This window comes from Prionailurus bengalensis, chromosome B1 (assembly GCF_016509475.1).
Source record: "Prionailurus bengalensis isolate Pbe53 chromosome B1, Fcat_Pben_1.1_paternal_pri, whole genome shotgun sequence".
In the NCBI taxonomy this organism is placed as follows: Eukaryota; Metazoa; Chordata; class Mammalia; order Carnivora; family Felidae; genus Prionailurus; species Prionailurus bengalensis.
Window position 1 is genome coordinate 3,232,364 of NC_057344.1, and position 21,104 is coordinate 3,253,467.

General features: G+C 39.8%; 1 protein-coding gene across 2 annotated transcripts in view; it reads right to left on the reverse strand.

Moving 5' to 3' along the window:
• Positions 1-21,104, reverse strand: part of CSMD1 (CUB and Sushi multiple domains 1) — a 2,022,422-nt gene that overhangs the window by 577,155 nt on the left and 1,424,163 nt on the right. For both annotated transcript variants that reach the window (XM_043557450.1, XM_043557440.1), the window contains exon 8: positions 17,314-17,401. In XM_043557450.1, coding sequence (XP_043413385.1) covers positions 17,314-17,401 — 88 coding nt within the window. The remainder of the gene's footprint in view (positions 1-17,313; positions 17,402-21,104) is intronic.

Consider the following 21,104-nt stretch of genomic DNA (forward strand, 5'->3'; position numbering starts at 1 on the left):
ACTGAACTTAACTTTAAGGGTGAATACATAAAATTTTCTGACTCACACACAACAGGGATCTGGGGGGGGGGGCGGGGAAGTAATTACAGTATAAATAAAATTACATCTTGTGCATCTGAAACCATGGGCTTGGAATTCAACCTCATAAACACGTTTTAGTTAACTTTGCAAAAAACACAATAATTCTTATCACGTGCAGGTCTCTCCTGGTTCCCCCCATCTCATCTTTCATTCTGCTCGCTCTTCCTCTTTCTCCTTACTGTTTTCTTTGACCATTAAAAATAACTGTTTGCCTCCCAAAATAGAATTTGTTCTTCCAGTGCTTCCTGGAGGAAAATGCTAAAAAGTTTACTTATGTTAAAATGAATTTGAAGGTATTTTCCTACCTTTACAAAGAGATGAGAAATGATACTTGATACATGGAAAGAAATTAGAGGAAAATTGTCAGGAGCAATTCTAATGTCCTTCAAAATCTGGAGAATATTTAAACTCAAGTTCCAACCCTATGCAGAAAATCTCCCCGGTGCCTTAAACAGTGCCTGACACATCGTAGGCACTCGACAAGTACATGTTGACCGACTGAATCAAGAAAAGTCATTTTCCTGAGGCTATATATGTAAATTTATAAGTAAAATAGGACTGAGAAATAGTGCCAGCAAAGAAATGTATCTGGTCTTCACCCTTCTGGATCGGCCTTTATTATGCCCTGCCTACACTGGTTCAACAATTGCTGAGTCAACCTTTTGTGCCCCGGGCGCCATGCACGTTAAGGATGTAATGATGTGCTATTGTGGGCAAGAGATACATCATCAAACAATTATTGAGAAATGAGTTAAATAAATCTACACTACTGTGGGAAAACAACATATTTTGCCTTTAGTGGAAAGGTTACTGCCAGAAAAAGAAAGATCTACAGAATTAATTAGTTATTTATTTATTTTCGAATGAGTGTACGTGTCCTAAATTGAACCCTCCGTACATTCATAGAAGGCCCTGCTGGTTTTAAAGTTGATGGTCTGTCCTGGGAATTGCAAACAGCCAGGTTTGTTCACAGTGGTATTTTCCAATTGCCATCCCAAAGGCCACGGAAGGTGTCACATTCCCTCCTGGCCCCGAATATTTCCTCCATAGACACACGAATTTGGTTTCATGTCCTTCACCCCTTCTGCTTTCTCTCTCTTTGATAAAGAACTTAGTTCTTTCACTGCTCCCTTGTATGTTTCATTTGAGAAACATTAGCCGAAAGCACACAAATCCAGAAGAAGTAAGGCTGGGCAATCTGGCCACCCAGAGAAGGCAGGGACCGAGAGCAGCACTTCCCGGGGGAGTGTTTTCACTAACCCTGAAATCAGACCCTAGCATGGTATATGGAGCTTATACTACCCCTGAAATAAATAGCTGTGGAATGATAGACCAGGAGACAGAGATGTGAGTTCTGATCATCTCACAGGTGTCCATCAAGCCAATGCATCTGAAGGCTGTAGGGGGTCCTGCTGAGGCTTTCCTCAGCAGCATAAGGAAGAAGTCCCCCTCGGCTTCCAACTTGCAGGTACATCTTCATGATCATTTGCCTCTATTTCAAAATAAGTTGTCTTAGATAAGCTCATGGATTCTCCAGTAGATGAATCCTTCCTCCAGTCAGAAAGGTCCTTTCATACCTAACTGGATGCTCCCATCAACTGAAAGATGTGGCCCTCACACAGGACACTGAGGGCCTACCAGGGCAAGCATGCGAACTAAGCCAGCCACTTGTGCCTAAGAAGCCAGCAAAGTGCAGTTTGCACAGTGACCCAGACAATGCCATCATCAGAGAGACAAATGCACAGACGCTGTGAATATCAGAATGCCTTTTATTACCCTTTTGATTTTCACACATAATGTGTCATTTCTGGGTCATTTTTTTCTTTTTATAGAGACAGTTTTTAGACTCATCTTCTCAAACCTTAAGGCAATTTAGCACTACTAAAAATGCATTACAGAGTAGATGGATCTCTCTAGCCTGAGGAAAGAACAGAAACTAATATTTCGTATCATTTTTAGAGGCTGTATGTTAACAGCAGTGCAACAAAGACCCCTAACAACGATCGGCATAGAAGGCACTTCGAGGGGGTAAGCGATAATAATGCTGTGACACAGGCTTCAAATAACCAGCAGTCTTCACACTGTGACTAGCTTTCAGAGGCACAGCATTTAGAAACACGTGTGAATTCTCCCATGAGGAAATTTAATCTAAATCTTCTGAGTATGTTGTAAGTTCGTGGGGATCTGCCATTCGCCCAACAAGAGGACTTCTCACCTGACAAAGTAGAAACATTAAATCCTCCTTTTCACCACCCACCCAGCTGTTTGCTCAGCGGCGGGAGGTCCTCTCCACTCTCACGAGCAAACGTCCTTCATTAACCCTCCTCTTGTGATCTTGGGGTAACAAGCTTGATAACACCTAGACATTCCAGGAAGCTCAGTGGTACCTGTATATTTACTTCTACACTTGCGTTTGCCCCTGGTTCCTGGTTTCCATTAGCACTGGAATTCCTGCTCACAGGTGTTGCTTCTTTATTATGTTTCCCCAGAACATGATTCGATGGAGGCCACGACTGGGCGATATTTTTGCAGTGGGGAATCAAGTCGGCAACCTGACTTTTGCAGACACACAGATGTTGTTGAAGAAAAGCTACTGGGAGAGCCTCCTAATAATGAGTTTCCTCCCACTTTTTCACACAATCTTTGTGAAAGTACAAGTCCTTTTGAGTGGTTACACCCACATGCACCAGATAGTCCTGTGGTTGTTGACCTTGTTAGCCCAATGAAACCACATGGGCACTTATAACAATCCTAATATTGAGGCGTCTACAGTGATCCAATTCACAACACTGAAAGTGGTTTCCAGGACATGGGGGCAGTGGGGGATGAGAAGTTACTTGTTCGTTTTGGAAGACGGACTAGTTCTGGAGATGGACGGTGGTGATGTGATGCGTGAACGATGACGTGAATGTGCTTAACGTCACTGGACTGCGCAATTAGAAATGGTTAAGATGGTGAACCATATGCTATAGGTATTTTACCACAATTAAAGAGTTAAAAGGAAATCCTAATGCCCAGGCCACATTGCTGACCAGTTGAATTGGAACCACCGGGGGCAGTTAGAGCACGCCTGAGGATAGCAGCTCTCTCCCTACTGGAGATCAATGGATGCTAACTCTCCTTCCATTCTTTCCATGGAGGCATCTCTGGTGGAGGTATATTGGGCAAGGATGCGAGTGGTCGGAGATCCTGAAGAGTTTTTAAAAGGAACTGGAAACACTGGAGATCAGGAGAATGGCCCCAAATAAATGCACTAGTGTAAGTACACAGTGTTCACCGCGTCAATATTGTCCTTGAACTTGGCAACTCTTTCGCATATCAGTGCTGATGATCTCACATGCCTCCATCAGCCTTGAGGTTGTTGGTACTTCTGAGTAACACCACAGAAGTTTTGTAGAATCGCACTCTAGAAGAGACCGCGGCAAAACTAAGAGACACAGAGCTTTGCAGCTCCAACAGACTTCGGAAATCCTCAAGTCTTCTACTGCCACACTCTCTTTTACAGATGGGGAAACCGATAAACAGAAGCAATGAACTGTATCACAGAAGGTCATTTTAGAGAGCACTAGTATTCAGATTGTCCTTAAAAAGCCGTTTCTGTTCGTCAGGATACAATGGCCTAATACATTCTTCAGCTATCTTCTGCATTTTGAAAGTAACAAATTGAGGTACGCCTAAATAACCGTGATCTGTTGCCCCAGAAAACTACTTAAATGCATATTAATATTTTGATGAAAAAAAGTATTATTACAGATATTGGAAAGACTGTGGAAGAAAGAGGGAGAATGCTCCATGAGTTGTACTTGGTGGGTTCTTTATTGGAAGCAGCTTCAGCCAGATAAATGAGATCTGGAGCATTCACGGAGCACCCTTTTCCAGAGGCACATAATGGTCTCAAATAGTGTGGACAGGAAAACACGGTTGTGCTATTTCTTTAAGTAGTTTTTGAAATATGGCCAATGCTCTTTGAAAGAAGAATCATCATTGGCAAATGTCGTTCATAGACTACAGTTTCTTAGTAACAGTGAATCGTATACAGAGAGTGAGATGCCTACATTCGGCAAATAGCATAGAAATCAGTGATGTCCCTCCAGTATTTTTCAAATTTTAAAAATGCTTTGGAGCACAACAGGGGATTTTGGTGCTGCATATTCCAATAGAGGATGCTGTTCACTGATACAGAGAACTAGAAGGAATACTCAGTCCCAGACTCTCTTCCTTCATTTGGTTTCCCAAGTTCAAGAGAATAGTAAAGAAATCATTACCAGATCTAAACAATGCTCTGATAATTAAGATAATGCTCAGTTTTCAAAAAAATAAAAGATAATTCTATCACTGTCCCTTTAAGGACAGTGAGTACAACTGGATTATGTCATAAGGATGGGAAACTTTTTCAGCAAGAAACTTAGTTTATGTTTTTATATTTTCTTTTAGCTTCCATTATAGTTTCTAAAGTTTGCTTATTGGCAAAATCCTAAACATGGATTTAATTCTAAATTAAAAAAATTTACAGTGATTAACTTGATAATCTCAGTAATAATGATTATACTTATATTTTCTTCTTGTTATTAAGATTAGCAACAGTGTACATAAAACTATCCAGCAAATGCAGGCACTCAGTGTTTAACACAGACCCTAGAGGAAATAAAAATTAGCTATCTTCTTTGGAATAGTTCTATTCCGGAAAATCTACCTTTCAATCGAAATTCTGCATGCTGAATCAACATTCACCATTGCCTTAACAATGTGTAAATATGAGCATCTCTTTAGTATAAAAGGTAAACACGAAAGCTCTAACAAGTATTTCCGAGCACTTGCTGTGACCCAAAGCGTGTGCTAGGCTCTGGGAATACTACAATAATGAAAAAAACCAAGTCCATTCTCAGAGCTTACATTCTTGGTGGGGGAGAGACAATGAACATGCATTATATGTGCTAAAAATAAATTGTAAACAGGCCCGCATGTAATTGCGGGTGTTGGTCAGTGCTACGAAGTAAAAGTAAAAACCAAAGAAAGCACAGAGAGAGCAGGGGTGTGAATGGAAAGGTCCATTTCAGGGAATGTGGTCAGAAAGGGCCACAGGATTTGCGGAAAGCGTAGGCTGGGTAAGATCCGGGTCATCTATGTCCACTGTGTAATCAAGTATCTCTGAACAACGTAGAGAAGATAGATGACAGCAACGTGTCATGGAAAACATATATAGACAAACAGAATCACAGAAACAAAAAAGAGCTGACGGGGAGAACTGTCTCTGCACATGACACCAAAATACTGCTTTATACATCACTTCCACTTTAAAGTAGAATTAAATTTCCCATTATAGCAAGTGAAAGAAAAATAGGAAGCCACAGAAGAACTCCAACACAGCAAGAAAACAGGCGACTGTACAAGATGGGGGTAACCAAAGTTCCCAGACAGCCTCCACACTATTCTCTCTGTCCACGGCAAGATGTCAATTCACTAGTACCCTTGACCACCACCACAGTAACACCTGCAGTGGCTGACAACTTGCCTGGTTTTCCCTCGTTCCTCCGTCATTTAAAAAATGGCCTAGGGGCTGGGGCACCCGGGTGACTCGGTTGGTTGAGCATTCAACTTTGGCTCAGGGCATGATCTCACGGTTCGTGGGTTCGAGCCCCATGTTGGGCTTTGTGCTGGCAACGTGCAGCCTGCTTGGGATTCTCTGTCTCCCTCTCTCCATTGCTCCTGTACTCTCTCACAAAAATAAATAAACATTTTTTTAAATGCCCTAGGGACACCTGGGTGGCTCAGTCACTTGAGCGTCTGACTCTTGACTTCTGCTCAGGTCATGATTTCACGGTTGTGGGATCGAGCCCCGCATAGAGCTCTGTGCTGGGCATGGAGCCTGCTTGGGATTCTCTTTCTTCCTCCCTCTGCCCCTCCCCCTACTCAAACATGATTGAAAAATGACTCAATGAAAGGACATGTATGGGGGGAGGGGGGAAATAGGTGATGGGCGTTAAGGAGTGCAGTTATGATGAGCACCAGGTGATGGACGGAATTACTGAATCATCTGCCCAAGTCAAGATTTCATGGGCCATGAGTTTGAGCCCCACTTCAGGCTCCACGCTGAGTTTTCTTTTCCCCTTCTTTTCTTTCTCTCTCCCTCCCTCTCTGCCCCTCCCGTGCTTATGATCTCTCTCTCTCTCTCTCTCTCTCAAAATAAGTATATACACTTTATATAAAAAAAGAACTGTTGAATCACTGCATTGTTGCACACCTGAAACTAATATAACACTGTATGCCAATTATACTGTAATTAAAATTAATAAAATTAATAAAAACTGAGTCCATGAGAGAACTTAATCAATAGCAATTCTTGAGGAAAAGAATGCCAAATTTGTTTCTTGGTTTATATGCTGGTCATGCAATTCTTTATATTTTCATGTAACAAAAGGCAGGTGGCTCTGATGTCACTGAAACTGACCTACAGTGGGGAAATACTAAAGCCTGCTGCAGCAACATCCTAAAGCTATAAAGAAAACTACTAGTGGTAAGAACACCAAAAAGAGAGGAGGGAGAGCAGCTGGGTGGCTCAGTCAGTTAAGCATCAGATTTCGGCTCAGGTCATGATCTCACGGTCCGTGAGTTCGAGCCCCACGTTGGGCTCTGTGCTGACAGCTCAGAGCCTGGAGCCTGTTTTGGACTCTGTGTCTCCCTCTCTCTCTGCCCCTCCCCCACTCATGCTCTGTCTGTCTGTCTCTCTCTCAGAAATAAATAAACACTTAAAAAATTTGAAAAACACCCTTTAAAAAAAGAGAGAGAATTATTGATGTGTTACAAGAAAAGGAAGAGGGGCTGAATGTGGAAGGTACTAGAAATAAACAGCAGTTTATCAAGAGACTTAGGTAATGGATTTTGTTCCGTTTCTCATCGATTATGTAATTTTCTTTTATGCACCCCGGTTTCTCCTTTCATTGGGTGTCACATAATTCCACTTGATGCCCCTTGACTCCACAGAGTGTCTAAACGTGAGATCTGTTGAGAAATGGGCGACAACGTAAGAGCAGATGGTGCTAACTTGAACGGTGCTCTATAATCACCAACCATACAAATGAAGTGTTTACTTTTAAGTCACAACTATCACTCTTCCAACACCCAAATTCCCTTTGTGAGCACAGGTCATGTTTTAATCAAAGTTGACAACCTTCTCTCTGACCAACGGTGGCTAACTTGGTGGGTTTGCAGGGTACAAATTAGGCTACGACTGCATACCCCTAGGGACGTCTTGTTAGCATCACCTTATTCCAATTCAATATAAAAACGTATCTCCCATATGTGGGGCCCAGTAATAAATAAAATCAATAAATCCTGTGCTGTCCTCTTTCCTTTAGGGCCTCATAATCCAACATGATGGGAACATACATTTAATGTGACAGAAACATAAATATGCTACACGAAAATCTCTGCTGAAGAAGTTGAAACAATGGGTTGAAGCGAAGTGAGAGCAAAGACCCCTTATCCTACAAATAGAAGACAACTGTGCGGCTGGGCAAAGGCAGAGATGACTGAAAAATAGCCTGTCCTACAAAGAATGAATCCTCGGGAGAACCATGGGGCATGTCAGTGTCCCCCAGTTCTGCGTCTTCAAGCTCCTCGAGTTTCTTTATTAGCCTGCTCTAAAATCTGCCTGTGAGACGTCTGTCACCTGAGGAAAGTTTTCACGGTGGCTTAGGTGTGGTAGCAGGGAAAACCATATTTGGTTAAGAACAGGGCTAAGAATTGCAGGGCAGCAGTGGCCATGTTGGAGAGGAGGGACCTCTAGGATGGGTACTACAGGTTGCATAAATTTAGGATCTTTATCAAATGGGTTTCTGCCACGGAGGTGAATTACAGTCACAATTACGGAAGAAAAGGAAGGAGAGCCACGGAAGAAAATGGAAGCCCATGTTTTACGGAAATCCGGGGGTCCCTACATGCAATGTCAGCATCTATTACATGCGATTAAGAATTTTATAAAGAATAGATCTGAGGGTTGGAAATAATACACACAAAGAACCTATACTATAACATGGAGCAACAATATAAAGTATAACATTTATATTTATTTTGTGTATAATGTTTATACGACTGACACAGAATGTATAACATGTGGCTATATAATATTTGCATATAATACACAATATTTACACAATGTTTATAAAGAACCTATTAACCCAGCAGTCTGTAGCATGCGTGGTTAGTCTAAGTGGATCCTTTATGCAAAGTTACAACATGACATTCACTCTTACTTAGCAGTTAGAACGAAGATTCCCTTGTGCTGAGTGTAGGGTAACCCCATGTTAAGGTGTAAGGCTTGGAATGGTGAGCTCAAGGTTAAGTGTGAACCACATCTCGACTCCTCATATGGCTAACTAGTGGTGTCCACACCCCGCACACCCCTATCCGGCGGCCCTGCATGACAGGTGTGAAGATATTTAGTCAATGGGATTTTCCTCATTACAGATCTTTGGGACCAAGAGAGGCTTTGGAGTCAATAAGATTTGGTTTCCAGTCCCAGCTATGACCATGACTAGTTATAGCATCGTGGCATGTTAACATTCTGAATTTCAATAGCCATATCTGCAAAAGTTGGGATAACGGTATCTGTCTGCACCTACAGTATCTATCCTACCAGCATAGGAAATAGATGTCCATATCCATCCACAAACTCTCCAACCCAACTCCAGCTCCATCCTTTACAAACTGATATATGAATTTTTCTATCAATCTACTCATAAATATTCCGTTCTAATGAATGCACTTTGTCTTTTAGGGAGTGGTCAAGGGTGGAAAAAAAATCAGAAAATTGTCCCCCAAATAATTTGAATTCAAATAAGGAAAGTTCAAATTTTAGGCTTCAATTATTTATAATTCTTTATATATAATACTGGAGTTAATATTTAAATTGTCTATGGAAAAAAAAGATTTCCATAGAAACAAAAATAATAGTATAAATAAAATCAGATGAGGAGTATTTTACCAACCTAATATAGTGAACATTTTTTAAACAGAAAAAGCCCCAAATTATATATAATTACAGTGGTAACTACAAATGAATTCATCCACTCATCTTGACAATGTTGGTCATTAGATTGGATTATATGTTAGTCATTAGTTTTGATTACATGAATTTAGAAAGAACTGAATTGCTTTTCATTAAAAACAGTCTCCAAAAGAATTTAAACAATCAAGAACAGCCTCCTTTTTAAAACACCAGCATTTATAGTCAGCTTATTATATGCTGAGCCTAGGACATATCACCTCACTTAATGGTCATGAGGTATGTTTACATGGTCATGGTCTTACAGCCTGCATACGAACACACATGGATTCTACCGTCGCTTGGATGGAGGCAGTCAATGAAATAAAGACTTGGTACATCAGATGCCCAGGGTCACTACACAGTCCTTAACCACCAGTAGGAATGGCAATGACTTTTAATTTAGTTCCAATGCAGCAAATAACTGAATAGCATGTTTCTTTGTTCATATATCCTTTCTCCACATGACTCTAACAATTATTTTTAGGCTGAATAGACTCAACTTCCATATGTAGTGTACCTCGTTTCAAGGTGTGGCCCACAGATCCCTCGGGTGGGTAGTGAGACCTTTTCAGAGGGTATGATATTTTTATAATAGACTGGTTTTATAATAATACTAAAAGATGTATGCTTTTCCCCCATGGGTTGCTATGTCCATTGATGGTAAAAGAGCAATGGTGAGCAAACCCAATAGTGACCTAACACAAATGAAAGCCATAGCATCAGGCACGAGACTGAGAAGACTGAGGAGGAGGAGGAGGAGGAGGAGGACGACGACGAGGACGAGGACGAGCACGAGGGGGGGAGGAAAAGGAAGGCCAGCATCACTTAAGAAAGTCCTTGATGAAGCAGGAAAAATGATTACTTTTGATAAATCTTGATCACTGAATACCTATGCATCTGTGGTACATACTGAAGCCTAACATGATCTCGAGGAAAGAGCTCGTTGAAATTGTTTGAATTGTGAGCTGAATCGAATGCTTTATTTTCATGAAACTTATTTGAAAAAATAACTAATAAGCTATTATTGATAGCATTTGAGTATTTGTCAAACATGTTATTTACAGCTCCTTTTTTAAAATTTAAATTCAATTTAGTTACTGTGGAGTGGAGTGCTGGTTTCAGGAGTAGAACTTAGTGATTCATCACTTACATACATACCCAGTGCTCATCCCGACAAATGCCCTCCTTACGGCCCATCACCCATTTAGCCCATCCACCAGATGCAAACTGGTGCAGCCACTCTAGAAAAGGGGATGGAGGTTCCTCAAAAAGTTAAAAATAGAACTATCCTTTGAACCATCGATTGCATTACTAGGAATTTATTCAAAGGATACAAACATGCTGATTCAAAGGGGCACATGGACCCCAATGTTTAACAGCAGCATTATCAATAGCCAAACTACACAGCCCAAGTGTCCATAGACTGAGGAGTGGATACAGAAGTTGTGTGTGTGTGTGTGTGTGTGTGTGTGTGTATACATATATACATGTACATATACATGCCCTGATAAATGGTATTTTCTTAAATGTTGGCTGCAACTTGGAATATGGAATCATAACAATAAACATTTTATACATCTTTATCTTAAAAGCCATTGATCTAGCTATCAGAGGGAGGGAGGGAGACACAGAATCTGAAGAGGGAGAGACGGAGACACAGAATCCAAAGCATGTATATACACGTGTCCACACACACACACACACACACACACACACACACACTGGAATATCCCTCAGTGATCAAAAAGAATGAAATCTTGGTATTTGCAACTACATGGATGGAACTAGAGCATATGATGCTAAGTAAAGTAAGTCAGAGAAAGACAAATAAGATTTCACTCACATGTGTATTTTAAGAGACAAAACAGATGAACATAGGGAAATGAAAGGAAAAATAAAATAACATAAAAACAGAGAAGGAGGCTAACCCATAAGAGACACTTCAATATAGAGAACAAACTGAGGGCTACTGAATGAGCCTTTTATTTAAGAAAAATAATTTACAAAATTTGTCACCAATGATAAAATTCAAGTGGTCTAATAGAAGTTAGAAATTCTGAAAATTTGTATGTGCCATCATGACCTTGACAGCTTCCCAATGCTTAAATATTTTTCCAATAAGATATAGAGAGATATTAAAATATGCAATGTTTTTGACATTGTGTAGCGAAATGTATCAACATTCAGAAGAACTCAAAACTCAAAGAATCATGATTTGTCAAATGACCAATGCATGATGGTACAAAATCATGGATGAATAAAACATTTCAATATGATAGCTAGATCAGTGGCTTTTAAGACAAAGACGTATAAAATGTTTACTGTTATGATTCCATATTCCAAGTTTCAGCCAACATTTAAGAAAATACCATTTATCAGGGCACCTGGGTGGCTCAGTCATTGAGCATCTGACTTTGGTTCAGGTCATGATCTCACAGTATGTGGGTTCCAGCCCCGCGTCAGGCTCCGTGGTGACAGTGCGGACGGAGCCTGCTTGGGATTTTCTCTCTCTCTCCCTCTCTCTCTGTCCCTCCCCTGCTCACACTGTCTCTGTCTCTCTCAAAATAAATAAACTTAAAAAAAATTTTTAAAAGAAAATATCCTTTATCAATTTTTATAGTATCACCTATTATATATGTCTATGTATTTTATTGGAAAGATATTTAAGCATTGGAAAACTGTCAAACTCATGGTGGCACATACGAGAAACAGACTCTTAACTGTAGAGAACAAACTGAAGGTTACTGGACGGAAGCATGGGGGAACGGGTTATACAGGTGAAGGGGATGAAGGAGGGCACTTGTGATGAGTGCTGGCTGTTGTCTGGAAGAGATGAATTACTAATCCTACACCTGAAGCAAATATTATACTGTATGTTAACTAACTAGAACTGGAATAAAAACTTGGAGGAAAACAATAAATATTCATTTGTTATTTTTTTAAATATTTTTTAACGTTTATTTATTACTTTCAAGAGACAGAGACAGAGCATGAGCGGGGGAGGGGCAGAGAGAGAGAGGGAGACACAGAATCCAAAGCAGGCTCCAGGCTCTGTGCTGTCAGCGCAGAGTCTAAGGTGGGGCTCGAACCCATGAACCGTGAGATCGTGACCTGAGCTGAAGTCGGACATTTAACCGACTGAGCCACCCAGTGCCCCAAATATTCATTTATTTTTCAACCATATGTGAGGCAGGATTTTTAAAAATATTTTAGCTAAAACAACATAGTGGAACATATTAAATGCAGCAGCAGGTGTTATGAACGCATATATAGTGTCACCGTACTCACAAATGTCAGAAGAAGGCTGGAGTGACTAGGATAGACCAAGGCAAAGTGTATTTCAGAGCAAAAAATACTATCCAAGATAAAGAGGGACACTTCCTAACATCAAAGGTATGCATTCATTAAAAAGACAACAAACACATATGTAACTAATAACACAGCTTCCAAAGACATGTAGCAAAAACTGATAAAACTATAAGAAATAGACAAACCCACAACCATAGCAGGAGATTTCAACATATTTCTCTCAACAACAGAACAAGTGGCCAGAAAGTCAGTGAGGATACAAAAGACTTGACCAATGCTGTCATCCAACTTGATCTAACAGATATTCAGGGAACATTTCACCCTACTATGGCAGAACATATACTCTTTCCAGTGCACATAAAATGCTTACCAAGATGGAGCATATTCTAGGACAGAAAACAATTCTTGGTCAATTAAAAAGGATTTAAGTCATACAAAGTATGTTCTCTGACCACAAAGAACCTGGGGAAATCCCTAGATATTTGGAAACTAAATAGAACACTTTTATATAACCCATGGATTACACAAGTCATCACAAGGGAAAATAGGAAGTATTCTGAACTGCATGAAAAGGAAAACATGCTATTTATACATGATACAGTTAATTCCATTCTTGGAGTAGAATTTAAAGCACTGAACACCCACATTAGAAAAGAAAAAGGAATCTTAAATCACAGCTTCAATCTTAAGAAACTTCACAATGAAGAGCATATAAATCCCACTGCAATCAGAAGAATGAAAATAATAAAAGACCAGAGCAGAATTCAATGGAATATGAAACAAAACCAATAGAGAAACATCAGTGACACCAAATGTAAATTTTTTTTTTTGACAAGATCAATAACGCTGACATATCACGAGTCAAGTGGGTCTGGTAAAATAGAAAACACAAATTACCAAGGTCAGGAATTGCAATTCTGCCACCACTATTCATTTAAAGGACAATGAGAAAATATTATGAATAACTTTATGAAAATAAATTTGACAACCTGGATAAAAATCTGAAAAATATGTTGAAAGATGCAAACTATCAAAGCTACTTACTTAAGCAGAGTAAGAACCTGAACAGGTTTGTATGTAGAAAAAAAGTTGTACTGTAATTTAAAAACTTTTTGTTAGAAAATTGCACCTCCAGATGGCTTCACTGATAAATCTCTCAAAAACTGAAGAAAGAAATGTTATCAACTCTACACAAATTCTTCCAGGATGTTCCAGAGCACAGAATATTCCCTAATTAATTTGATGAGACCAGCATTACTCTGATAGCAAAATCAAGAAATTACAAGAAAAGACCATAGGCTAATATCTCTCATGAGCATACATGCAAAAATCTAAAACAAAATTAGCAAATCAAAGCCAACAGTATATAAAAAGGATGATACATCACGACCAAATTAATTTATCCCAGAATGCAAGAAAAATCAGTCAATGTAATTAATCATATTAAAAACTAAACAGAAAAGATCATCTCAATAGATCTAGAAAAACCTTTTGAGAAAATCTATATCCATTCATGATAAGAACCTACAACAAACTACAAACAGAAGGACGCTTTTCAGCATGATAAAAATAATCTATAAAAATCCTACAGCTAGGATCACTCAACGATGAAAACCAGAATGCCTTCCACCAAAGATCAAGAATAAAGCAAGAATGAGGATGCCTGGCTGGGGGAGAGCATGTGACTCTTGATCTCAAGGTCATGAGTTGGAGCCCCATGATGGGGGTAGAGATTACTAAAAATAAATAAAACATTAAAAACTGAATGAAGCAGGAAAGGCTTACCATTTGTATTCAACCTCATAAGATAGGTCCTGGCCAGTTCTTTCAGGCAAGGAAAAGAAACAAAATTCATTCACATTAGAAAGAAAAACAGAAAACTGTTTATTTGTAGTTGTGAGCATCATCTAGAGACCTAGTCCTCTGAAGTGTAGAAAAAGCTACTACAACTGGATTATCACAGTTTTTTTAATTTTTTTTAAAGTTTATTTATTTTTGAGACAGAGAGAGGCAGAGCATGAGCGGGGGAGGGGCAGAGAGAGAGGGAGACACAGAATCTGAAACAGGCTCCAGGCTCTGAGCTGTTAGCACAGGGCCCGACGCGGGGCTCGAACTCACGGACCGTGAGATCATGACCTGAGCCGAAGTCGGACACTTAACCCACTGAGCCACCCAGGTGCCCCTGGACTATCACAGTTTTGCGCGCGCGCGCGCACACACACACACACACACACACACACACACACACACACACACATAGATGTGTGATTTTGTCCATAGATGGCACACATAGATGTGCTGAACCGATACTGGCCCTGGACGTCTCTGAGCTCCTTGTCAACTTTTGGAGATTAAGAAGTTTCTCTGGGGCGCCTGGGTGGCTCAGTCGGTTGAGCGTCCGACTTTGGCTCAAGTCACGATCTCACAGTTTGTGAGTTCGAGCCCTGCGTCAGGCTCTGTGCTGACAGCTGAGAGCCTGGAGCCTGCTTCGGATCCTGTGTCTCCCTCTCTCTCTGCCCCTCCCCTGCTCATGTTCTGTCTCTCTCTGTCTCAAAAATAAATAAAAATTTTTAAAAAATTAAAAAAGAAAAGAAGTTTCTCTAGTTCCTTTTACCATAACATACAATTTGAACTTGGCATTGTCAGACAGCATTTAACTCATCATGTTTTAAAACAGAGCTATTCCAAAACAGACCAAGGAAGTTCCCAGATCCCTGCAAAGATTTTCAGGGATGACAGAGTGCTGGATGGACAATCTCCCTCACACGCAAGGGGCACTTGAATAATACCGCAAGTGCCCGTGGGTCAGGCACCATTTCAGTCCCTGAGGAAGGCGGAGTGAATAAAACACCATCCCTGCAATGGAGAAGCGTGAGCTGGATGGGGAAAACGGACACGTGAACAATAATGAAGAATCGTGGGCGAGCATGTACAGTTCTCTGGGAGTGAGGCAAGGAGAACATTTTTTCCAGGGTGAAATGGGGAAGGGGCAAGTGGAGGAGGTCACTTTTGAGATAAGGAAGGAATTCAAAACATACAAAGCTCTACGGATTCCAGCAAGAATGTATACATTTCGTGTATCTGCTTGCTTTGCAAAAGAGAATTCCTGGTGCCTTCGGCTGACTGCTATTGTATCTGCTGGTGGAAGCCAGCACCTGTCTCTGTCAGGGAACCCACTGAGAGCGCTCACAGATACCCACAACCAAGCCGTGCTCTGGAGAACCTCCTTGAGCCAAACGAAGGAAGCCAATAATGGGCAGCCAGGGAGGGTGGGTACCGGAGGGGGAGCCAGCTGGTCAATGTGACCCGTCCCCTGAGAGTCCCTGTGGGTTCGGACTGAAGCTCCTCAGCAGCGAGAACCAGCCTGCGTCTTAGCTTTTCACTCTGCCCCCCTTGTCCCCCCCATTGCCCTTCTCCAAAGAGCGCTTTTCCAAACAAAAAAAAATCACTCGAAGAAGAATCCTGTCTCAGGCTCTGCTTCAAAGGAACTTGAACTGAAACACCAGCTCCCCTAGCTACACTCAAACTTTGTATCTTTAACCTGTAAACCACATGATCTCCCGTCCACTTCAAACAAGGCGGACACCGCTAGGAAGTCAAACGCATTTTGTTATCGTGTGTATTTTCTCTGTTTCCTTTTCATGGAAAAAAATGTATATGTGTCTATAATTATACCAACCTTATTACAGCCAGCCTGTAGACAATTTTATTCTTTCTCTAACCTTTTCAAAATTACTATCGCTACTTGTCTTTTTCACTCATATGTGGAATTTAGGAAACGAAAGAAACAGAGAGACAAAAAAAGAGACTCTTAGAAACCAAGAGAGCTGTTGGTTACCAGAACGGAGGCGGGGGAGTGAGGGGTGAGACAGACAAAGGGGTCAAGAATCCACTCATCTTGAGGAGTACTGAGAAATGTGTAACATCAGTGAACTAGTATACTGCACACTTGAAACTAATACAACACTCTTGTTAACTATACATCAGTAAATAATTAAAATTAAATAAAATTTCCCCAAATGGCCATTGCTACTCCAGCTTCACTGAGGAATATTCCTTCTTCCTTCTCTAGTGGCACAACGACTCTGTTTCAGTTTCCTCTTACTGTGGTAGCCCAAGCTCTCTACACGGATCTTTATTGTTTCCCTGTCAAAAATGGTGACATTTTAAGGGAGGAAAGCACTTTTCCCAACCCCCTTTATTCTTTATTTTGAAGCTTACTCCCAGTATGTGTATCCATCTTGTAAACTGGCAAACATTTCTGGAACTAATGGGAAGGAATTCCAAAATGCAAAGAAATGATATTGTAATCATTATAAATATAAATGGCATTATAATTATAATACACTATTACAATCACCACTACATTAATAATGTCACAACTGGAAAGTAGTCTCTAGCTCATCACGATCCTAGTAAAGAGAATCATAACATTTTCTGAAATAAATTGCATTGACTGCCACTTACATTCATTCATTATTCTAAAAATTGAATGAAATAATTATGAGGCTATAGTTAAATTTTTGCCCCATGTATTTTTTTAAACATTAACCAAAATGCATTAGAATAGGAGATGGTAATTAATGAAAAACCGGAGGAAAAAAAAAACCCTTGAGACAAATTTTGATTATATTCATTTAGGGTTAAATATTTAATACTTGCTCATATAGTGAAAGGCATCAACTCTACACCACGTGGAAGTTTTAAACACAGTCTGTCTTAGATTTTTACACAGTATGCCTTACATATAGGAGCCCCGTAATAATTGAGAAGTTGTATCTTTAAATCAAAAGGACATCAGAGTTAAGGACAACAAGTTGAAATTACATATATTTTAGAAAATCACATGCTTTTCAAATAACTTCTGTATCTCCTACCTGAAGTCGGAACCTGCTCTTCTTCCATTTTCCGGAATCCCGGGATCTGGACACATGTCAGAGACCAACGCAACGCCTCCTTGACTCACTATAATAGAGAGAAACATTCTTGTAAATTTGGTTAGCTGTTGGGGAAATCCTCAGAGAATAAATTTACGTTAGGCAGGCTTGGTTCTTAGACCATGACTTTAAAAATGCGATTTATTTTAGAATTAAGACATGTTAGATATATTAAAATACATCTTTATTCTTATGTCTGAAAAATAAAGACTTCTTATCCAGTGAAAGGATGCCAACATTCTTTAGTCTGAGCCCTTCTTCTATTGACGTGGTCAAAATTTAATTTTAAGAAATACATTTTCTCCTTATGTTCAACTTTACAATAGGTCACAACTAATAGCATGATGGGACAAAAAGAACAGAATGGTAAAATGCCACAGTTTATATAGAAGAAAGCCTTCATCCACTCTCCACAGATGAAGTGAAGACACTAATTATTTGTTAATGCCCAGACGAGACATAATTTAAATAAAATTACCTATTATGTTTAAACATTGAACATGTTTATCATTGGACTAAAAAAAAAGAGTATCATTCTTCTTTTACAAACATGCTGATGTATTTTCTGAATGTGTTCCATGAGGAGCCTTCCTCCTACTGGGATGCTGTACAATCACATAATAGTTTTTAAAGGACGCACTTGCTTAGTGGATAGAGTAGCTGCCACTCCAACACCCACCCCACCCTATCTAAGTTGTCTAATCCAGCCGAGGCAATTCCTTCTTTCTTTCCAGAAATTTGCTCAACAGGGGGCTTGTGACTCAATTCTGTGTAGTGAGACATGAGGGAAAGTCTGGAGCTGTGCCACTGGGAAGACACTCTAGTGAGCCAACAAAGACCATCTCTGTTTTTATTCTGGATCTTTCTGTGTCTGGATTTCGAATGTGGAATTGTTGGTGCCATATTGCTATGTTCCAAGAATGGAGGGTATATCATAAATGGAGGAGAATATATATATACCAAGTACCTGGACCCTTGATATCATAGTTGAGACAGAAAATTTGCCAACTCAGGAACCTACCCTACCTTAACATCCTGTTGGGTAACTCGTGTTTCCTACAGCTTAAACCCATTTAAATAGATTGTTTCATTACTTATCTATATCTATATCTATAATATGTATGTTCAGATCATATTTATAATACATATAAAATATTAACTATATATAATAGATTTATATATTTTTTTCTCCAATATACTTTAAGTGATTCCATGAGAAAAAATATATCTAGGTAGATACTGAAATCCTTAAGAATAGTATTAAAACTGTGCATAAAAATGACAATAATCACAGCAAGGTTCAGTTTCCATTGCTAAGTTAGAATGAAACTGGAATATGGACGTAATCCCTCATTAAGTACAAATCTTACTAAAATATTTTAAATAAATTTATTCTTAGGAAGCACTTCATCATTCCAAAATAATCTTCATTTCTTACAGGTTTTAATTGAGATTTTTAAATCATCTAATACTCATTTTGCAGTGGGGTGTGAGAAATGGATTCACCTCTGAAATCTTCTTTCGTATTTAAATATTTGTTTTTCTCACTATCATTTAAAAATGATCCAGCAAGAAAGGCAGTGGCATCAGTAAGATGGTGGAACAGGAAGTTGCAGGCCCTCACCCCACCACGGAAACATCAAATAAAAACTACAGACGAAATAAAATAACTTTGTAGGAACTCTGGATACCAGTCAGAAGTCAACAGCAGTCAAGCAAATGCCCAATGAGGAAAAGCCACATCCATGAGGGTAGGAGAATTCTTGAGGTTTTAACATGCCTTGCTTCGCACCTTCGTTCCTGACCTCATTCCTGGTTTCCTCGCCGAGGGTGGAGAAGCAAAAAGAAGCTTGTTTGCAAATTCTGGCCTGTGGGCTGCATGAGAGACCGGTTTTTGTCTCGCCTGCCTTGGAGCTCATATGGGGAAAAGCAGCCAGAAGCCACGGAAGGCGCTGGTGGACTGCTGCATTTGTGAAGTGCGAAGGGGCTGCAGCCATGTAGGTATCTGGGGCCAGGAAGTTACAACAGAACATCTAAGATCCCGGGAAGGAGCTGGAGTGAGGCTCTTTGGGGTAGTAACATATCAGAAAGCAGCTGGATGGGGGTCTGGAAAAGCATACGCACAGACCCAGACGGCACACATTCCCAGAAGAGACCTGAGAAGACCTCAAATCTTCGTGCCAGGCTAATCCTATGGCTCAGGGGCCCACTAATTTATAAAGGTCTTCCACACCATTCTGCAAAAACTGGGAGAGGAAACTGTTTATTTCAGGTGAACATTTTTTCACAAAGATCACAAGTGATACAAAAATAGAAAGATGTGCCCAATTCAAAGGAATGAAATTAGTCTCCAGAAACACTCCCTGAAGAAACACATCCATCAGGCTTACCAGACGAAGACTATAACACAACTGTCTGAAACATGAATTTGTATAATGTCTGAATGCTTCTCACATTTGAGTAAAGATGTAAATATACAAATCCAAGGAGCTAAACACACTCCAAGTAGGATAAAGTCAATGCAACCCACAATGAGACACATACTCAAACTGTCAAGAGACAAAAACAACAAATGTTGAAAGCAGAAAGAGAAAAGCACCCCATCACAAATAAGATCCCCAATAAAACCATCAGGTTTCTCAGCAGAAACCCCGTGGGACAAAAGACATTACGTGAAATATTTAAGGGCTGAAAGAAAAGCTCATGTTAACTGAAAATTCTCTATCCTGCAAAACCTTCCCCCACAATAAAGGGAAAATTAAGGCATAAACAGACCAAAAGAAAAGCAAACTAAAAAAGCAGAGAGAATTCATTACTAATAGATCGGCCCTATAAGAAACATTAAATGGAGTCCTACAAATTGAAATGACAGGGCACTAGACAATAACTCAAAACAAGATGAAAACACAAAAGTTCTCTTGTAAAAGGAATTATAGACAGAAATCTTTTTTAAAAACTCTATTATGTAATTTTGGTTTGAAACTCCATTTTTAAAATTTTCTACATGATTTAAAAGACAAAAGCAGGATCCACATGAGAGTGAAAACATACCTAACAGAAGACCACGGGGGGAGGGGAAGGGAAACAAAAAGAGAGGGAGGGAGGCCAACCATAAGAGACTCTTAAAGACTGAGAATAAACTGAGGGTTGATGGGGGGTAGGAGGGAGGGGAGGGTGGGTGATGGGCATTGAGGAGGGCACCTGCTGGGATGAGCACTGGGTGTTGTATGGAAACCAATTTGACAATAAATTTCATATTAAAAAAAAAACAAAAGCATAAAAATATTGCAAGTCTGTGTTAATAGATACACAATAAATAGAGATACAATCTGTGACATCAATAGCATGAAGTGGTGGTGAGGGCAGAGTGAAGGAACACAGTTTTGTATGTGGTTGAAGTTAAGTTGGTATCATTCTAAGACAGATTGTCATAATTTTGGGATCTTATGTGTAATCTTCATGGCAACCTCAAAGAAAGTACCTATGGAATATGCACAACAGGAACTGAGATTGGGATCCTAATAGGTCACTACCAAACATCAACTAAACCAAAGGAAGACAGTAATAGGAGAAATGAGGGACAAAAAAAAGGCTGTAAGACATGCAGGAAACAAATAAAAACGGTCAAAATAAGCGTCTTCCAATCAGTACTTTCTTTTGTTTTTATTTTTGAGAGAGAGAGAGAGAGAGAGAGAACACAAGCGAAGGAGGGGCAGAGAAAGAGAGAGAGA